Here is a 13863-nt window from a genome sequence, read left to right on the forward strand (position 1 = left end):
CAAAACAAAAATGAAATCTTGCATAAACCAATTACTTTAATTTCAAAAGTCTGTGGCTCTAATGGTTTATGTTGGTTGTTGAAGGGTCAATATGTTTTTCTTTAACTCGTAAAATAAACCATCACCCACTAGATTTTGATTGAATGTGCATAAATAAGAACTCAAAAAATTAAAAAAAAATGAACAATTAGTAGAAACTCTAGTGGATTTTCATATAATATATTTATTTAAAATAGAGATTGTAATAGCTTTTTAACATTCTTATTTCTCATATGTCAATATGTTCTATAGTCTATTCAACTTCTGCCCATGTTTAGAACGTAAGCTTATAGAATACTAAGTCTTTCTCTCTTGTGCTCTACACCGATCTTGGATTCTCATATTTTTACATAAGATTCGATGGCCAAACCCACCAGCCGAATGATTCATCAACGTTGGTGAAGTAATGGTCATTTGCCAATGGAACTAAAGCTGTGGAAGAGCTCATAGTTTCATCATCACCTTTAGAGTTAAGCTTGCCTTGGAGGTTTCTTTGGGTTTGGTGTGCTGCAGGAAGAAGCATCTCAGTCAAAGTGAAGACCTGCAAACACAAAGTTTCGTAGAAGCATGTTAGAAACTGAGCTCAATGGAAAGCCATACTAAGAGGAGCCTTTGCTATTACTTTAGATTTGAGTTTCTCATTCTCTGAGATGACTGATTCATGTTTAGCCAGGAGGGAATCATAACAAGCCTTGAGAACATCGTAATCTCTTTCGATCTTCTTGTTCTTGCACCGAGCTTTTCGATTCTGAAACCAAACAGCTACTTGTCGTTGAGGCAATCCAAGCATTTTAGCTAGCTCAGTCTTTCTCTCTGGTTCCAATTTATTCTCTTCTTCAAAGCTCTTCTCCAACATATTCACCTAACAATTTAAAATAAAAATAAAAAATACTAAAGTAGCAAAGACCGTTTCATTCTCTGACTCTTGTCTTATCATATACTTACTTGTTCAATCGTTAGTCGACGCTTTTTCTCAGCCGGTTGACTATCGATTTCACCTGTTGGAGCCGATCTTGATCTTGATTCTTGATCGTAATTGGGATCCATTGAGATGTTTAAAGTAAAAAAAAAAAAAAGAAGGAACTAAAACCTAAAATGCGGGATTATGTGATGAAACAATTCGTTAGAGAATCAAGAGTTTGTGGCGGAAGAAACTCGTCGTCCACAACAATGTCGCCGGAGTTGCTAACAAACAGAGGCAAAGTCCCATCGTTTTTGAAAGAACAAAAAAAAAACAGATCAAGAAACAAGAAAATCAAGAACTAAAAATCAAGAAGAGGACGAAGATCAAAATGAAAGATGGAAGTTAATATAGAGACATTCCGAGAGAATCTTCATTCATCTTAGAGAATATATCAAGCTATTTTCTTTTATTTTTTTGAGTTAGATTTGTGTATAGATCTTCGCGGGTAAAGCTTAGGAGGAAGAGTGGCGACTGTATTTATACTGAGAGATTTGGAATTACATTTTTGGAATTACATTTTTGGAATCACATTTTTGCACGTTACGCGGTTTGTACATGTAGTTTTGAATTTTTGAAGAATAAACGAATTGTTGGAGAATAAATAAAGAAAGTGACAAAAAAGAGAGAATAACTGGAACTTTGAAGAAGAAGAAGAAAATATACGGTTCTTCAAAAAGAAAAGAATTTAAATGTACGTAGCACATATTCATTCTTATCGTTTTTATCACTTATACAAAATGGTATTTTGTTCTATATTAAAAGGATTATAATTTATAATAGCAACATTTCCAAAACGTTAAACAAAATGAATTTCTACAAAGACTAAAATTGGGAAACTTATCAAGAAACATCAAACCAAAATGAATTAGAACAAATCAACCCAAAAATACTTCCAAGGGCATGACTGGTTTCTGTTATCACCCGCAAGCGAGTGTTATCACCCGTTATGCGCAGTTTATATATTTAAATTTTTTGTTTTGTTCAAATGAATTTCTACAAAGATTAAAATTGGAAAACTTATCAAAAAACTTCAAAACAAAATGAATTAGAACAAATCAACCGAAAAATACTTTCAAAGGCATGACTGGTTTTGCTTTTATCACCTGCAACCGCAAAGTGTTATCACCCGCTATGCTAAGTTTATGTATTTTATTTTATTTTTGTTCAAATGTATTTTAGTTTTGTTAACTTTTCTATTTTATTACCATGTGAGAGTGGTTTGTTTGATTGTCCTTATTTTATATTTCTTTATTGTTTTATATTTTCAATTATTTTGATAAGTTTTCAGTAAATTCTTGGTATATTTGGTTGAGTTTTTACTCTATACCACATATTTTAGCTATTATAAAATAGATATACCATTTGTGAAGCAAAAATATAGTTGCACAACTATAGACTAACTAGGAATTTTCATGTGCAATGCGTATAAATAACAATTTTAGTTATAATAATAATATTGTTATTATTTTAAATAGTTAATATTTTAACATCATTATTTTTATATTTTAACTTGGAGAAAAACATAAATATATTTTGTACTCTTCTTCTTTCTTTTTATTTGCTATATAACTCTTCCTGTTTGATTCTATTTAAATTTCAATAGAGTTGAAACAACATTTTATAAAAATATTTTTTTGTATTTATCTTAAATATATCTCTTATTCCTTAGTTTTAAATATGCTTTTATTTAAATAATTAAATTATAATAAAAAAATAGATTTTTGTTTGTTTAGTTAATAGACGTTAAACTTTTAAACATTAATATTTAATTAACTTAATTAACCAATAAATTTAAATAAAACTTAATCATTTTAACTATCAAAAAATTTCGTTTGATTAGTATTGCTTTAGTTTTGTGTTTGTTAATGTATACTTATATTGATATATAAGTTAATGTAAGAAATAGATGTAAATATATCTTATCTTTTATTAATGCAATATTTATCATTTTAATAGATGTAAATATATCTTATCTTTTATTAATATAATATTTATCATTTTAGTGGTGGTATATGAATTTTTAGTTTTTAATATATTTCAAATATCATGCCAAAAAACTTATATAGAAAGTTTACTTTAATGATGATGAAAACGTTATTAGTTATTACCATATTTTAAAAAAATTTGCCAAAAAAATAAGTCTTTAAAATCCATAATTACATTCATGCCATGTCATATTTTTCAAAAGCCATGTTATCATTTTCTGTTAAGAATGAATGTGGTGATGACACGTATACAAATCACTTCGCATATAATATCTAGAAGATGGGCTGATTTGAAATATTGCATGATTTGAGTATATTACAATTTTTTAAAAATATTATTAGTTACATTCATTAAAAAGGTTTATTAACAATTAGGTCACTACAATATTATCAGAAATATTTCTTTTTACATTTTTCCAAAGTTAATCTTTAACGTTTTGATTATCGTTTACAACAATAGGAAAAAATGAATGTTTGATGTGTTTACAGATATACTAAATATATTTGCAAATCTACATTATGATCTAGTAACTGTGTTGAATGCAAGTCAGGAGTGAAGAAAGCATGTATATTATATAAGATAAAAGCAATTAGCGTATGCGACATTCCTTTCTTGCAAATAAGCGTGTGCAAAGCAAGACATTACCGCAAATTCAGAGTACTCTAGCTCGGACTCAGTCTCAACAATCACAACATTCTTATGTACAGAACCAGAAAAGAGTAGACATCTGAGCCACATTACCAATGTGATCGAGCGTAGACGCTAACTCCAACCTCTCCCAAGTTTTCTTTCCAATAGCATATTAAAAAGTGATAGATTTCAAAATTTTAAGATACAAACTTCGCCCGATATATTATAGATGAACAAAAGCGTGTTGCCGAGATTTACATGTATAATGGAGAAAAATAAGCTAAGACAGGTAATCAACTCTACTTCTTCCAAGTCATCGCTCAGTATATGCATGTCTTAAATCGAGAAAATGTAAACACATGTTGTAATGCTGAGATCTACTTGTACTTCTGTATTGATGACAAATTCCAAGAATAGTATTTCACACTCATAGAGATGATCAAGCTCCAAATGATTACACACCAGTGATCATAGCCTACTTGTCTAACCAAAACAATAACCAACCTTACTTGCGGTTGTGCTGGTGGTGGTTCTTGTGCAACAGCGTAGATCTGTGGCTGAGACATTCTATAATAGGGTTCCTTCAAGCTGAGTTTGCACAATGATATTTGTGAAGGAATCCACCTTGATTGGAAACAAAGCAAGAATGATAAGATTCAAAGGAGATATGTAAGAGAGCAAAGTTGACGTAAGAGTTAGATTTATAGTAAATCTGATTTCTTTCGCTGCCATGACATGAATAGGCTGAAGAGAACACATCTTATTTGGTACCAAAGAGTCGCTGGTGCACCAGAAGCAGTCGTGTTAGTATTTGGATTTTTCTTTTTTTTGTTTGACAGCGAAGGTATATTAATCGTAAGATTCAAAGGTGAGGCTGTCACTTGCGATTTCAGCCGGGTTAATACAGATTTTAAAACATAACCGGATAATTTCATAGTTAAAAACAGAAAGAGTTGCAAGAAACAAAACAGAATCCTGCCGGCTTCACGTTGCTCTGCTTCCACTAAGTAATTAATCTTTAAGCAAAGGTATCACATACTGAAAGTTGATCAATAGCTTATGGAGAAGCTAAAAAAGCCTTTTCTGATCTATCTATTTTTCGATATGAGTCCTGTTCTTTTGGTGAACGCCGCTAGTTGCGGCAGCGACTGAAAATTATAGTGCAAACGAAAGCAAATTAAACGGCACGGAAGATTAAAATGGACGCTAATAAACAGCCCGATGTACGAAATATGGGAAGCAGCTTCAGCTGAAATATTCTGCGTTCGTTTTAGTCATGGCGATCAGCCGCAGCGTTCACCAAAAGAACAAGACTTTGACAGAACTCTGTTTTCTTTATTTTGGTTATTTACAACATTGTGAAAACTGTCCTTTAAAAGTCAATGCATCTGCTTAAGCTTGATATTCAGTACATGGATATGGAAACTGTACCTGGTGAGGTTGAGGACATGAGATGAGTTTGTGTCTAAGATTTACGTTTATTGTGACACGAAGCTGCGGTCATCGTGGGTGTGCGTGTGTCTGAGAATGGTATATTCAAATTTACTGGACTCGTACACTATTACAGCATCAGTGACCCTTCAAGAGAATGGTACTACCCAAAGCCCATGAATGTCTTAGTTTCTCAAAGTTGGTGAACTTACAAGTTAGTCAAATGGCAAGACAAAGACATTTGTTCAAAATTTAGTACCTATGCAACGATAAAATAAATATCATCAACTTCAGAAAGAGTTTCTTTTTTTTTTTTGGCAGAAGACCAGAAATATCCTAAAAACCTGTAAAGATCTCTTGAAAATTCTCAACCAACATAAGAGACATAATCCTAAGACATAGCTTTTTTGCAGCAAATTCACAATCTCATGTAAACGTCTCAACCAACATAAAAAAAATATAATCCTAAGACAATGGCATCTTTCTTACTTCCTCGAGCAAATTCACCATCTCCTCTTCAAGTTTCACTCTCACTTCTTCAGTCATTCCTCCTTGAGATTTATCCACCAATGATATCATCTCCTCAAACTTCTTCTTCAAGTGTTCCATCTCCACAGTTTTTGTCTCTGCAGCTTCAGCTTCGCCTTTCTTCTCCCCTGCTCTCTCATTGGGATACTTGAGTCTGAATTTAATTGTGGAAGCAGAAGCGAAAGGAGAGTTCTCTTGTGAAGACTCAAAGGCTTTCTCTCCATCGTCCACGTTCAAGAAGGCAACACGGGCGCATAAGTTGGAGTCTGAAACATAGCTTCTCTCTTCATCCAAAGCTCCAAACTTTCCATAGATTTCAATAAGCGCTTCCTTTTTAGGTAGAGTTGAACCAGGACCAAATGTAACAAACAGCTCAGCTCCTGAAAATTCCTGCTTCTTAGTCTTTCCCTCTCTTTCCTTCTTCTCAGACTCATTCAGCGTTTCCTGTTCCTCAAACTTAGGCTTCTTACCTTTTTTATCTTTCTTCATTGACCCACTCGCCTCTTCTTCTTCATCCCCTTGCTTCCTTGATTTAAGCTTCTTAGCTTTTCTTTCTTTCTTCGTAGACTCTTCTCCTTCATGAGCTTTCTTCTCTGATTCAGGCTTGTTACGCTTTCTCTCTTTCTTCGTTGTCTCAGTCACCTCTTTGCGGGATTCTTCTACTTCATCAGCTTGCTTCTTAGATGTTGGCGTCTTTGGTTTTCTCTGTTTCTTTGTTGTCTCATTCTCTTCTTTTCCAGTCTGCTCAATCTCCTCAGGTTTGCCTGTCCCATTCATTTCTTCCTTCTCTGTACCTGCCGTACTATAACTCCCTAGAAACTTGCTGTTAACACCCTCATGGTATGTGAAGCTTCTGTAGATGGACATGAACTCTCTTACCATGTCTCTTGAGCTGCTGTCTTTAGGATATTCTGTACCAAGAGCAGATACACGAATCAGATCCCGAATTTCCTCAGTTGTAGCTCCCAATCTCAGAAAATCGACAGCGTTACTAAGCTCCTCTGACAGTTCTTGATGACCTGCACCATTCTCCAATAGTAATAACTCACCAGAGTTATTATCCTCTTCTTCCACCACCACGAGGCTATTACTCGCATTTGCCATTAGCTCTCCTCCTTGGCTCTGACTTGGAACTTCGGAAGATTCAGGTTCGGGTTTGGTCTTTTTTCTCCCTTTGGATGAAAAATCTGACAAGAACTCTGGCGAAAAGTACTTGCTGCTCTTCTTCCTCTCTCTCTTTGTTGTATTTTGTGTAGAGGTCTCGCCATTTCCAGCACTTGAAGCATCATCAACCTTCGCCCTCTTACGCAGTGAAGCTAACGGAGTTGAATCATTATCTGCTTCATCCTCTTCTCTCTCTCCACCCCCTTCCTCATCCCTTTTCTTCCTCTTCCTTTTGCCTTTGCTATCTTCTTCAATTGCAGCAACTTCTTTCATTCTTCTACTCTTCGGATTGGTGGTGGTTACAAGTTCATCACTGCGCTTCACCTTTTTCCTACTCGACTTCCCCTTTCCATCCTCCGGTTCTATCTCAAATCTCACCTTAGCACAAGACTCATTCTCCAATATCTCAGCAATGCTCTTCTGCTTCCTCCTGTGTTGCAGCCTGTGATCAGGAAACCCTGAGCACTTCTCTAACGGTCTTTGAATCGACTCTTCAGGATCCAACGCTTCTTCTTCTTTTCCTTTCTCTATAGTTGAACGTCTAGCACCACCATCATCAAAGTCCTCGTCTTCATCATCATCATCATCATCATTGTTCTTGTCTTCAAGTCCCGGGACTGGTTGGGGCTCAGGAAACTCAGTCAGACCATATCCTCTTTTAGACCGAAAAAACGCAGACACCTTCCTTTTCACAATCTCAAGCTCAAGCAAACCGCTGAAACTAACCGTCTCTGCAAATCCTTTAACATCTTGAAGAATCCCTTCAGGTTTACCAACCAGCAAAGAAGAAATCATCTCTCTTCTCACATCACGAACAGCAACACCTTCCTTTATCCCAGCGTTCTTAACCACACGGTTATCAAGCTCCACTGTGCAATCGCGTATCAGTAAGCGCTCCATGTGTCTACCCATTTCTTCAACCGCCTCTTCCACTGCAGTTACAATGACCCTCGAGCTGCTTACGTTAGAACACTCTTTGAAACTCTCTGCAAACGGTTTCAACTGCGAGGGACCGCACCAAGCGAATGTCCCGTCTCCAAAATACGCAACGAGCATCTTCCCCTTTTGCTTTATCTTCAACGCCAAATCTGAAGCTTCTGATGGATCGTATATTTGACCTGGCCACCATGGATGATTCTTGATTTTCCCCCAAACGAAATCTCCTACATGGTATCCATGCTCTTCCTCCTCTTCTTCTTCTTTGGCCTCACTATTATCACTGACATCTTGCTTCAGCTTTAGCAAAGACGAAACTCCATTCATCACACAATCTTCGATAACACCAGACTCATCAACAACCTTGTGCTCTCCGTTTTCAGTAACCCTAACACCGTTCTCTTTTAGGGTTTTCTCACCTGAGGCGGCGACGTCGTTTTGTTTAGCTGACCCAGTTTCTGAAGAACTAGCTCTCGGTCTTGTCTCTTCAACAGTTTCCATCTCCATATTTCCCTAAAACATTCCGACAACAAAAATTCAGAAAAAGACAAACTAATTTTTCAACCGAACACACATAAACAATTCAAAAACCCTTCACCAGGAACGAGCAACATCTACAAAAACTAGGGTTCATGAGAATCAAACAACATCTCCAGAAACATAAACAAGTAAATCACCTGAATAATCTTAGCTCGAGCGGGGAAAAAAAAAACAAAACTTTCCAGAAGCGAATCCTTTAGATTTCTCGTAAGAACAAAACCCACAACGAGAAAATCAGAATCTCACGAGGAAATTCATTTCTTTTTTTTTTCTCTTTGGTTTGAAAGAGATAAACTTTGAGGGTTGTAACGCGGCGCAAATCTTTGGGAAATTAAGACACATAAAAAGGGTATTTTCGGTATTAATGGCTTTTTTACTTGTTTTAATAAGAAGAACAGAAAACAACAATTACTCAACCGGTCGCTTTCACGTTAACAAGCAGATGAGACAACAGCTGCGCGAGTATGGACCCTATAACCTACTCACTACATACTTACGTTGGTATGCGATACGTCGGTATCCAGATTCTTACGTGGCGGAAAAGGATTGGATCGTGTAAATCACGTTAGCTGTTACGCTAGTGGGATGAGTTATAGATGACGCATCACAAGTTTCCGATGCTCGACACATGTCAGTATTCCGACGGTGTGTACTTAGCGGCAGTAAAAGCAAAGAGATCCTTTACTTTGAACGGGAAACGACACCTATCTTTGCCGTTTTAGAGAGTATTGATTATCTGATTACTAAAGTCAGGCACAAGCTATTATTACACCAGTATCTAAATTTAGTGATTTTAGCAATTTAGTGTTTATCCATTTTGTACTCCACCATTTTGTACTCCATCGAACTGAGTTCATTACTATTGTCTTAACAAAATATGATAAATCTAACACTACTAAAAGCCCGATATACTGAGCAGGGAGCATGTCCACGTAAGATAGTTAATTCAGGCCAATCAGGAGAGTCCTTTTTGACACGTCAGCACACGTAATGGGTTTCTATCGGTTGGCGCAGAATTGGGCTTTAGATTTTGTGAGTTTTCGGCCCGATGAAAAAGGAGTGTCTCTAACCTAATTAATACAGCAGCAGTCGAGAAACAAAGAAGGTCATCTCTCCTCTTCTTGATGGCCGATGCCGTTTGCGCTTATTCACACCATTTGAAACGTAAGACTTCGTGAAATACATCTGAGGTGAAAGAGAAGTGAAAAGTTAGGTTAAAGATTCGCGGAGCGGAGCGGCGAAGTATCTGGTCACGAGGTATGAGTTTTGTTGGAAATCTTTATTTTCTATTGAATTAGGGTTATTATTAGAATCTATCTCCCGCATTGTTTCCTTGCTTTGTTATCTTGATTCCAAATCATATCATGGAAACCTATTGGTCACTGATTCCGATACGAATTTGAATCCAAAGAAGTTTTTTTTTTTATCTGGTTTTAGCTTTGTATACGTCAAAAGGTGATACCTTTGATTCTTAATTTCGATTGGCATTGTGGTTTCTTTTGTTTGGTTCTTTACTGTGCGCGTGTGTGTGCGTTTTTTTTATACAGGTTTCCTCGCCTCTGTTGACTCCTACATGAACTTGCAGGTACTTTCCTTTGCGTTTTTATGTTCTGTTCGAGAATGCTAAAGTAGGATGAAGTTTTGAACAAAGATTGATGTTGTAATTTTAAAAGCTAGGATTGATAGGCCTATCATTCTTTTCAGTTTAGTCATTTGAGTTTGGTTATACTGTTTTTTTTACAGATTGGAAACACTGAAGAATACATCAAAGGACAGTTGATAGGGAACCTTCGAGAGATTTTGATCAGGTAATCTATAACTTCATTTGTACCACTTCATTCTCAAAGTTACCACTTACTTCGTTATTGTCTCCTGTAAAAGTAAATCAGTTTAAAAAAAAAAGAAGTAAATCTGTTTTATTACTTCACACCGGACGTTAAGTGTTTTTGTGTTTATTAATAGAAGAAAACAGCAAGTGATATGCTTTAGTACTGACAATATTTGTATTTTCTTACGTTTTGCATGTTTACATTAATCTTCATTGGTAGTGGTGTATAACAGGTACATGCATCTGCAGATTTACAAACTGATATAACATTGTTGATTATTTCCGTAAACTTGTGGAAGGTCAACAAATTGAGAGGCCAATGGGGGTGTAAGTATCAGCGAGGAATCTTCTTATCCAGAGAAGAAGCTTTATTTATTTATGATTAAGAAGGAAGAAAGACAACAGAAGAGTTAGGTCTTTGAGCTGATGTACTGTTTCTCAATTTACAGATTGATGGCTCGGGTTATATGATTTAGATAGCCTTGGGTTATATGATTTATTAAAAAAAATATTTGTTCTTTGAATTTATTTGGTTTGTAATGTCTTCTCATGAGCTGGTTTAAAAACCAACATTATGTTTGTCTTTTTGGTATTTTTTACTCGATTCATTTTTTGTTATAAAATTGATTGGGATACATAAAAGATAACCCATTTATACAATCATTTTCAATCAAAGATGTTTACCAATTATATTTTACTTACTTATGTTGCAGTTTGATCAAACAATCTTTTTAACCTTTGCCCAAAAAAGCTAAAATAATTGATTTCTTCGGTCAGCCTGCTAAAACAACTTTGGTACTCTATCAGCCCAAAATTATATAGTCGTAAATTTAGTTAGCCAAAAGAATATATTATCGTTTGATATAGAAAATGTAATGAACCATTTTCTTCATTTTACACTGCCTTTAAAGACGGATACTAGAGAAATTGGAACTCAATGATTCTAAAAACATAACTAAACTTTAAATGAGTTGTAAATTTTAACAATTGTTTATATGGAAAAGTAAATAATAAGATTTAAATATTTAAAGCATAAACAAAGTTTAATTAAATTAAATTTCACATTGCTTATCCTCCGTTAATTCCAATACTGAAAATATTAAAAATAGTGAGTTTTAATCATTTCAAATTTGTTGGGTAACACAATGAGTAAATAAAAAAGTATTCTAAATTGGCATATTAATTATATTTTAATATTCAGTTCTGATATAATATATATCTATTTAAATCTAAATTATAGTTATATTTGCTTTCTCATGCTCTTATATCTAATTGTTAAATAAACAGCATAGAAACTCTCATCTGATAAAAAAATATAAAATATATATGCTGCTTTTTGTCTAAAGAGGAAGAATAAGAGATTAATACTTAACTTTCCGCTCCATAAAATCCAGAAATATCCTTTATGCTTCATGGTTTAACAAGGTTTCTCTATTATGTTCGATTTTGATTGATTTAATTTATAATGCTCAAGGTTTAAATTTAGAGAAGTATTATAACACTATAAAAATTTGCAACTCTGAATCAAATCAGCGATAATACTGAATATGCTCACATATCGTTTTTAGTTATATAACTAAAATTTGATGTAGACAACATTGATTGTTTAACATAATCACACTCACAACTAAATGAAAAAAAAATTTACACACAAATTATATCATTGATAAAAACTAATACATCATATCCTGCTGTAGCGCGGACCGACCATATGTAAAAAAAACTCTCAACATCAAATTTCTTCCTTTATAAATTTTGAGATCTCCCATCAAAATCACTTTAATAGTGCAAGTGTTCAAGGCATAAAGTTGTAAGCAAAAAAACCGGTGAATATACACACTTTTTAGAATTTTGATTTAAGAAGATATGCTAAAAAAGTTCATATGAACCCCATTCAACAAGTTCTTATATTTAATTGTATCTCTATTAGCCAGTTCATTTATGCTTCCAAATAGTACTTAAATTATTTGCTACACAAGAAATATATGCACATTGCATTACTATATAAATTATTTTTATATTTCAATGTAACTTTATATTTATTGGATATTGTGTGGCCAATTAAATTAGGTAAATTATTGTGAAATTGATTAAATTTATATATTAAATAACAGCTTTCAAAAGTACTAACTTTTAAATATTACAAATTTTATTTAAAATTGATTACATTTTGAAAGAGATAGAGTAATTTATAAACTAACTCTATATAGATATGAGGGCAAAATTGTAAAGTGGTCTCACCTTGAATTTCCCTCATTCTGTGCATTCATAATTGGAAGGAGATAATCAACATCTAATATTATGTTACTCTTAGTATATTAGAAATGGTCGAACCGTAAACCAATTAAGGATGATGTAAAGAAGACATAAAGATGTATTTCCAGTTATCACAAATATAGAATCAATTGACAACAACTTAATTATGTCTACCGTAGGACAACAGATAAGAGTTTTCATACCTTCTAATATTATAATATACACTATATTAGTGGCTAAATCAGTTTTCTCTAGCACAAATACTCACTTCATTCTTGGAGTTTAAGTTTTTCTATCTGATGATATTAGTAGTTTGATCCCGAAAAAAGAAACGGTGGAACTGTACATTGTAATGAGAGAAAGAAAACAAACAAAAATCAACCGAAGACTTTTAAGGTATATGAAACAAAAATTGGAAATAACAATTCTCTGCATTTAAAGAATAAGACAATAAAATTGTAAAATTATAAAATAAAACAAAAATATACACAGAAAGAAATATTTAGTAAAATTAAATGATAATATAATTTCCATAATTGATAGTGCTCAGTTACACTAAAAAGTCAAAATTTACAACATACACAGTTTTATTTACATCTTTAAACATATTATCTAATTAAAATGATTCTAAAAAAAATGCCAGCATGAAGAGTTAGAAAATATACGATAAAATATAATACATAACGTTAAAAATACATTATCACTGATGACTAAAAAATCATGTTAGTAGTAATAAAAATGAAATGACAACACATTTATTAAACCCATAGAACGGCACGCAACAAGGTGTTATTAAATATACAAACTACAAATTAAATATATTCAACGCAAACACACATAAAAATGAGACATCATATTTGGATATATTTAAATAAATAAATTTAAATATATTATATTCTTGATAACTTTAAAATTACTTTAAAAGAAACTAAATTATTAAAAAATTAATATACAAATAAAACTAAAGCAATATTTTGTAACGTCAAAATAATAAATGAATAAAAAGTATATTATGTTAATAAAATAGATTTTAGATTTTAAAGACTTCTAATTCATGTAATATTACAAAATTCAAAATTTGTTTATTACAATTAATATTTTACCATTAGATCTATTAAAATAATATTCTAGATCGATATTCAATTGTCAGTTTTAACCTATTACACGTAACAAAATGTTATTAAATTTACGCTTTTTTTTTTTGAAAAGGGGGTTATATATTTTAAGTAGGTTATTGGAGTACTTTTTATTTTCGTGAATTTATTCGAGATGAGATTCCGATCTTTTAAACTAAGATAATTTATGTTCTATACATAATTATATTTTTCTTACATAACTCTAAAATCTCGGACTTGATTATTCATATTTTATAAGTTAATTGTGTTACGTATAATTCAAATACTTACTTCAAAATAAAAATATAAAGCAAAAATCAAATTTGAAAATTAGTTATATATAATTTAATATACAAAAATTCACATACAAATAAAACTTATAAATGTAACAAATTTAAATATATTATCCGCGCGTAGCGCGGAGAAAGGATCTAGTAAAAATAAAA

General features: G+C 32.9%; 2 protein-coding genes and 1 long non-coding RNA gene across 3 annotated transcripts; 1 reads left to right on the forward strand and 2 right to left on the reverse strand.

Annotated features, from left to right (window-relative positions):
• Positions 1 to 114: 114 nt before the first annotated feature.
• LOC103850168 (homeobox-leucine zipper protein HAT5) lies at positions 115 to 5088 on the reverse strand. Its single transcript, XM_009126885.3, has 3 exons — positions 985 to 5088; positions 662 to 901; positions 115 to 580 (listed from the first exon to the last, which is right to left on the reverse strand). Exons 1-3 carry the CDS (start codon positions 1084 to 1086, stop codon positions 386 to 388), a joined length of 537 nt encoding a protein of 178 aa, XP_009125133.1. The 5' UTR covers positions 1087 to 5088; the 3' UTR covers positions 115 to 385.
• A 251-nt stretch (positions 5089 to 5339) lies between these two features.
• Positions 5340 to 8588, reverse strand: LOC103850169. The gene is made up of 2 exons (XM_009126886.3): positions 8356 to 8588; positions 5340 to 8191 (listed from the first exon to the last, which is right to left on the reverse strand). The coding sequence occupies exon 2, from the start codon at positions 8183 to 8185 to the stop codon at positions 5516 to 5518; it is 2670 nt and encodes an 889-aa protein (XP_009125134.1). The 5' UTR covers positions 8186 to 8191; positions 8356 to 8588; the 3' UTR covers positions 5340 to 5515.
• A 103-nt stretch (positions 8589 to 8691) lies between these two features.
• Positions 8692 to 13146, forward strand: LOC103850171. Its single transcript, XR_629643.3, has 4 exons — positions 8692 to 9475; positions 9766 to 9803; positions 9962 to 10026; positions 10280 to 13146. It is a non-coding gene; the product is annotated as an uncharacterized LOC103850171 (long non-coding RNA).
• Positions 13147 to 13863: the final 717 nt, after the last annotated feature.

The sequence above is a fragment of the Brassica rapa genome, chromosome A07 (assembly GCF_000309985.2).
Source record: "Brassica rapa cultivar Chiifu-401-42 chromosome A07, CAAS_Brap_v3.01, whole genome shotgun sequence".
NCBI classification, from domain to species: domain Eukaryota; kingdom Viridiplantae; phylum Streptophyta; class Magnoliopsida; order Brassicales; family Brassicaceae; genus Brassica; species Brassica rapa.

What these genes read in the sequence shown, in the direction of transcription:
- LOC103850169 (XM_009126886.3), bottom strand. Translation starts at nt 8,185, where the DNA reads ATGGAGATGGAAACTGTTGAAGAGACAAGACCGAGAGCTAGTTCTTCA.
- LOC103850168 (XM_009126885.3), bottom strand. Translation starts at nt 1,086, where the DNA reads ATGGATCCCAATTACGATCAAGAATCAAGATCAAGATCGGCTCCAACA. An exon ending in GTCGACTAACGATTGAACAA is followed by an intron (nt 902 to 984) that starts GTAAGTATATGA and finishes TTAAATTGTTAG; the next exon opens with GTGAATATGTTGGAGAAGAG. An exon ending in ATGAGAAACTCAAATCTAAA is followed by an intron (nt 581 to 661) that starts GTAATAGCAAAG and finishes TTGTGTTTGCAG; the next exon opens with GTCTTCACTTTGACTGAGAT.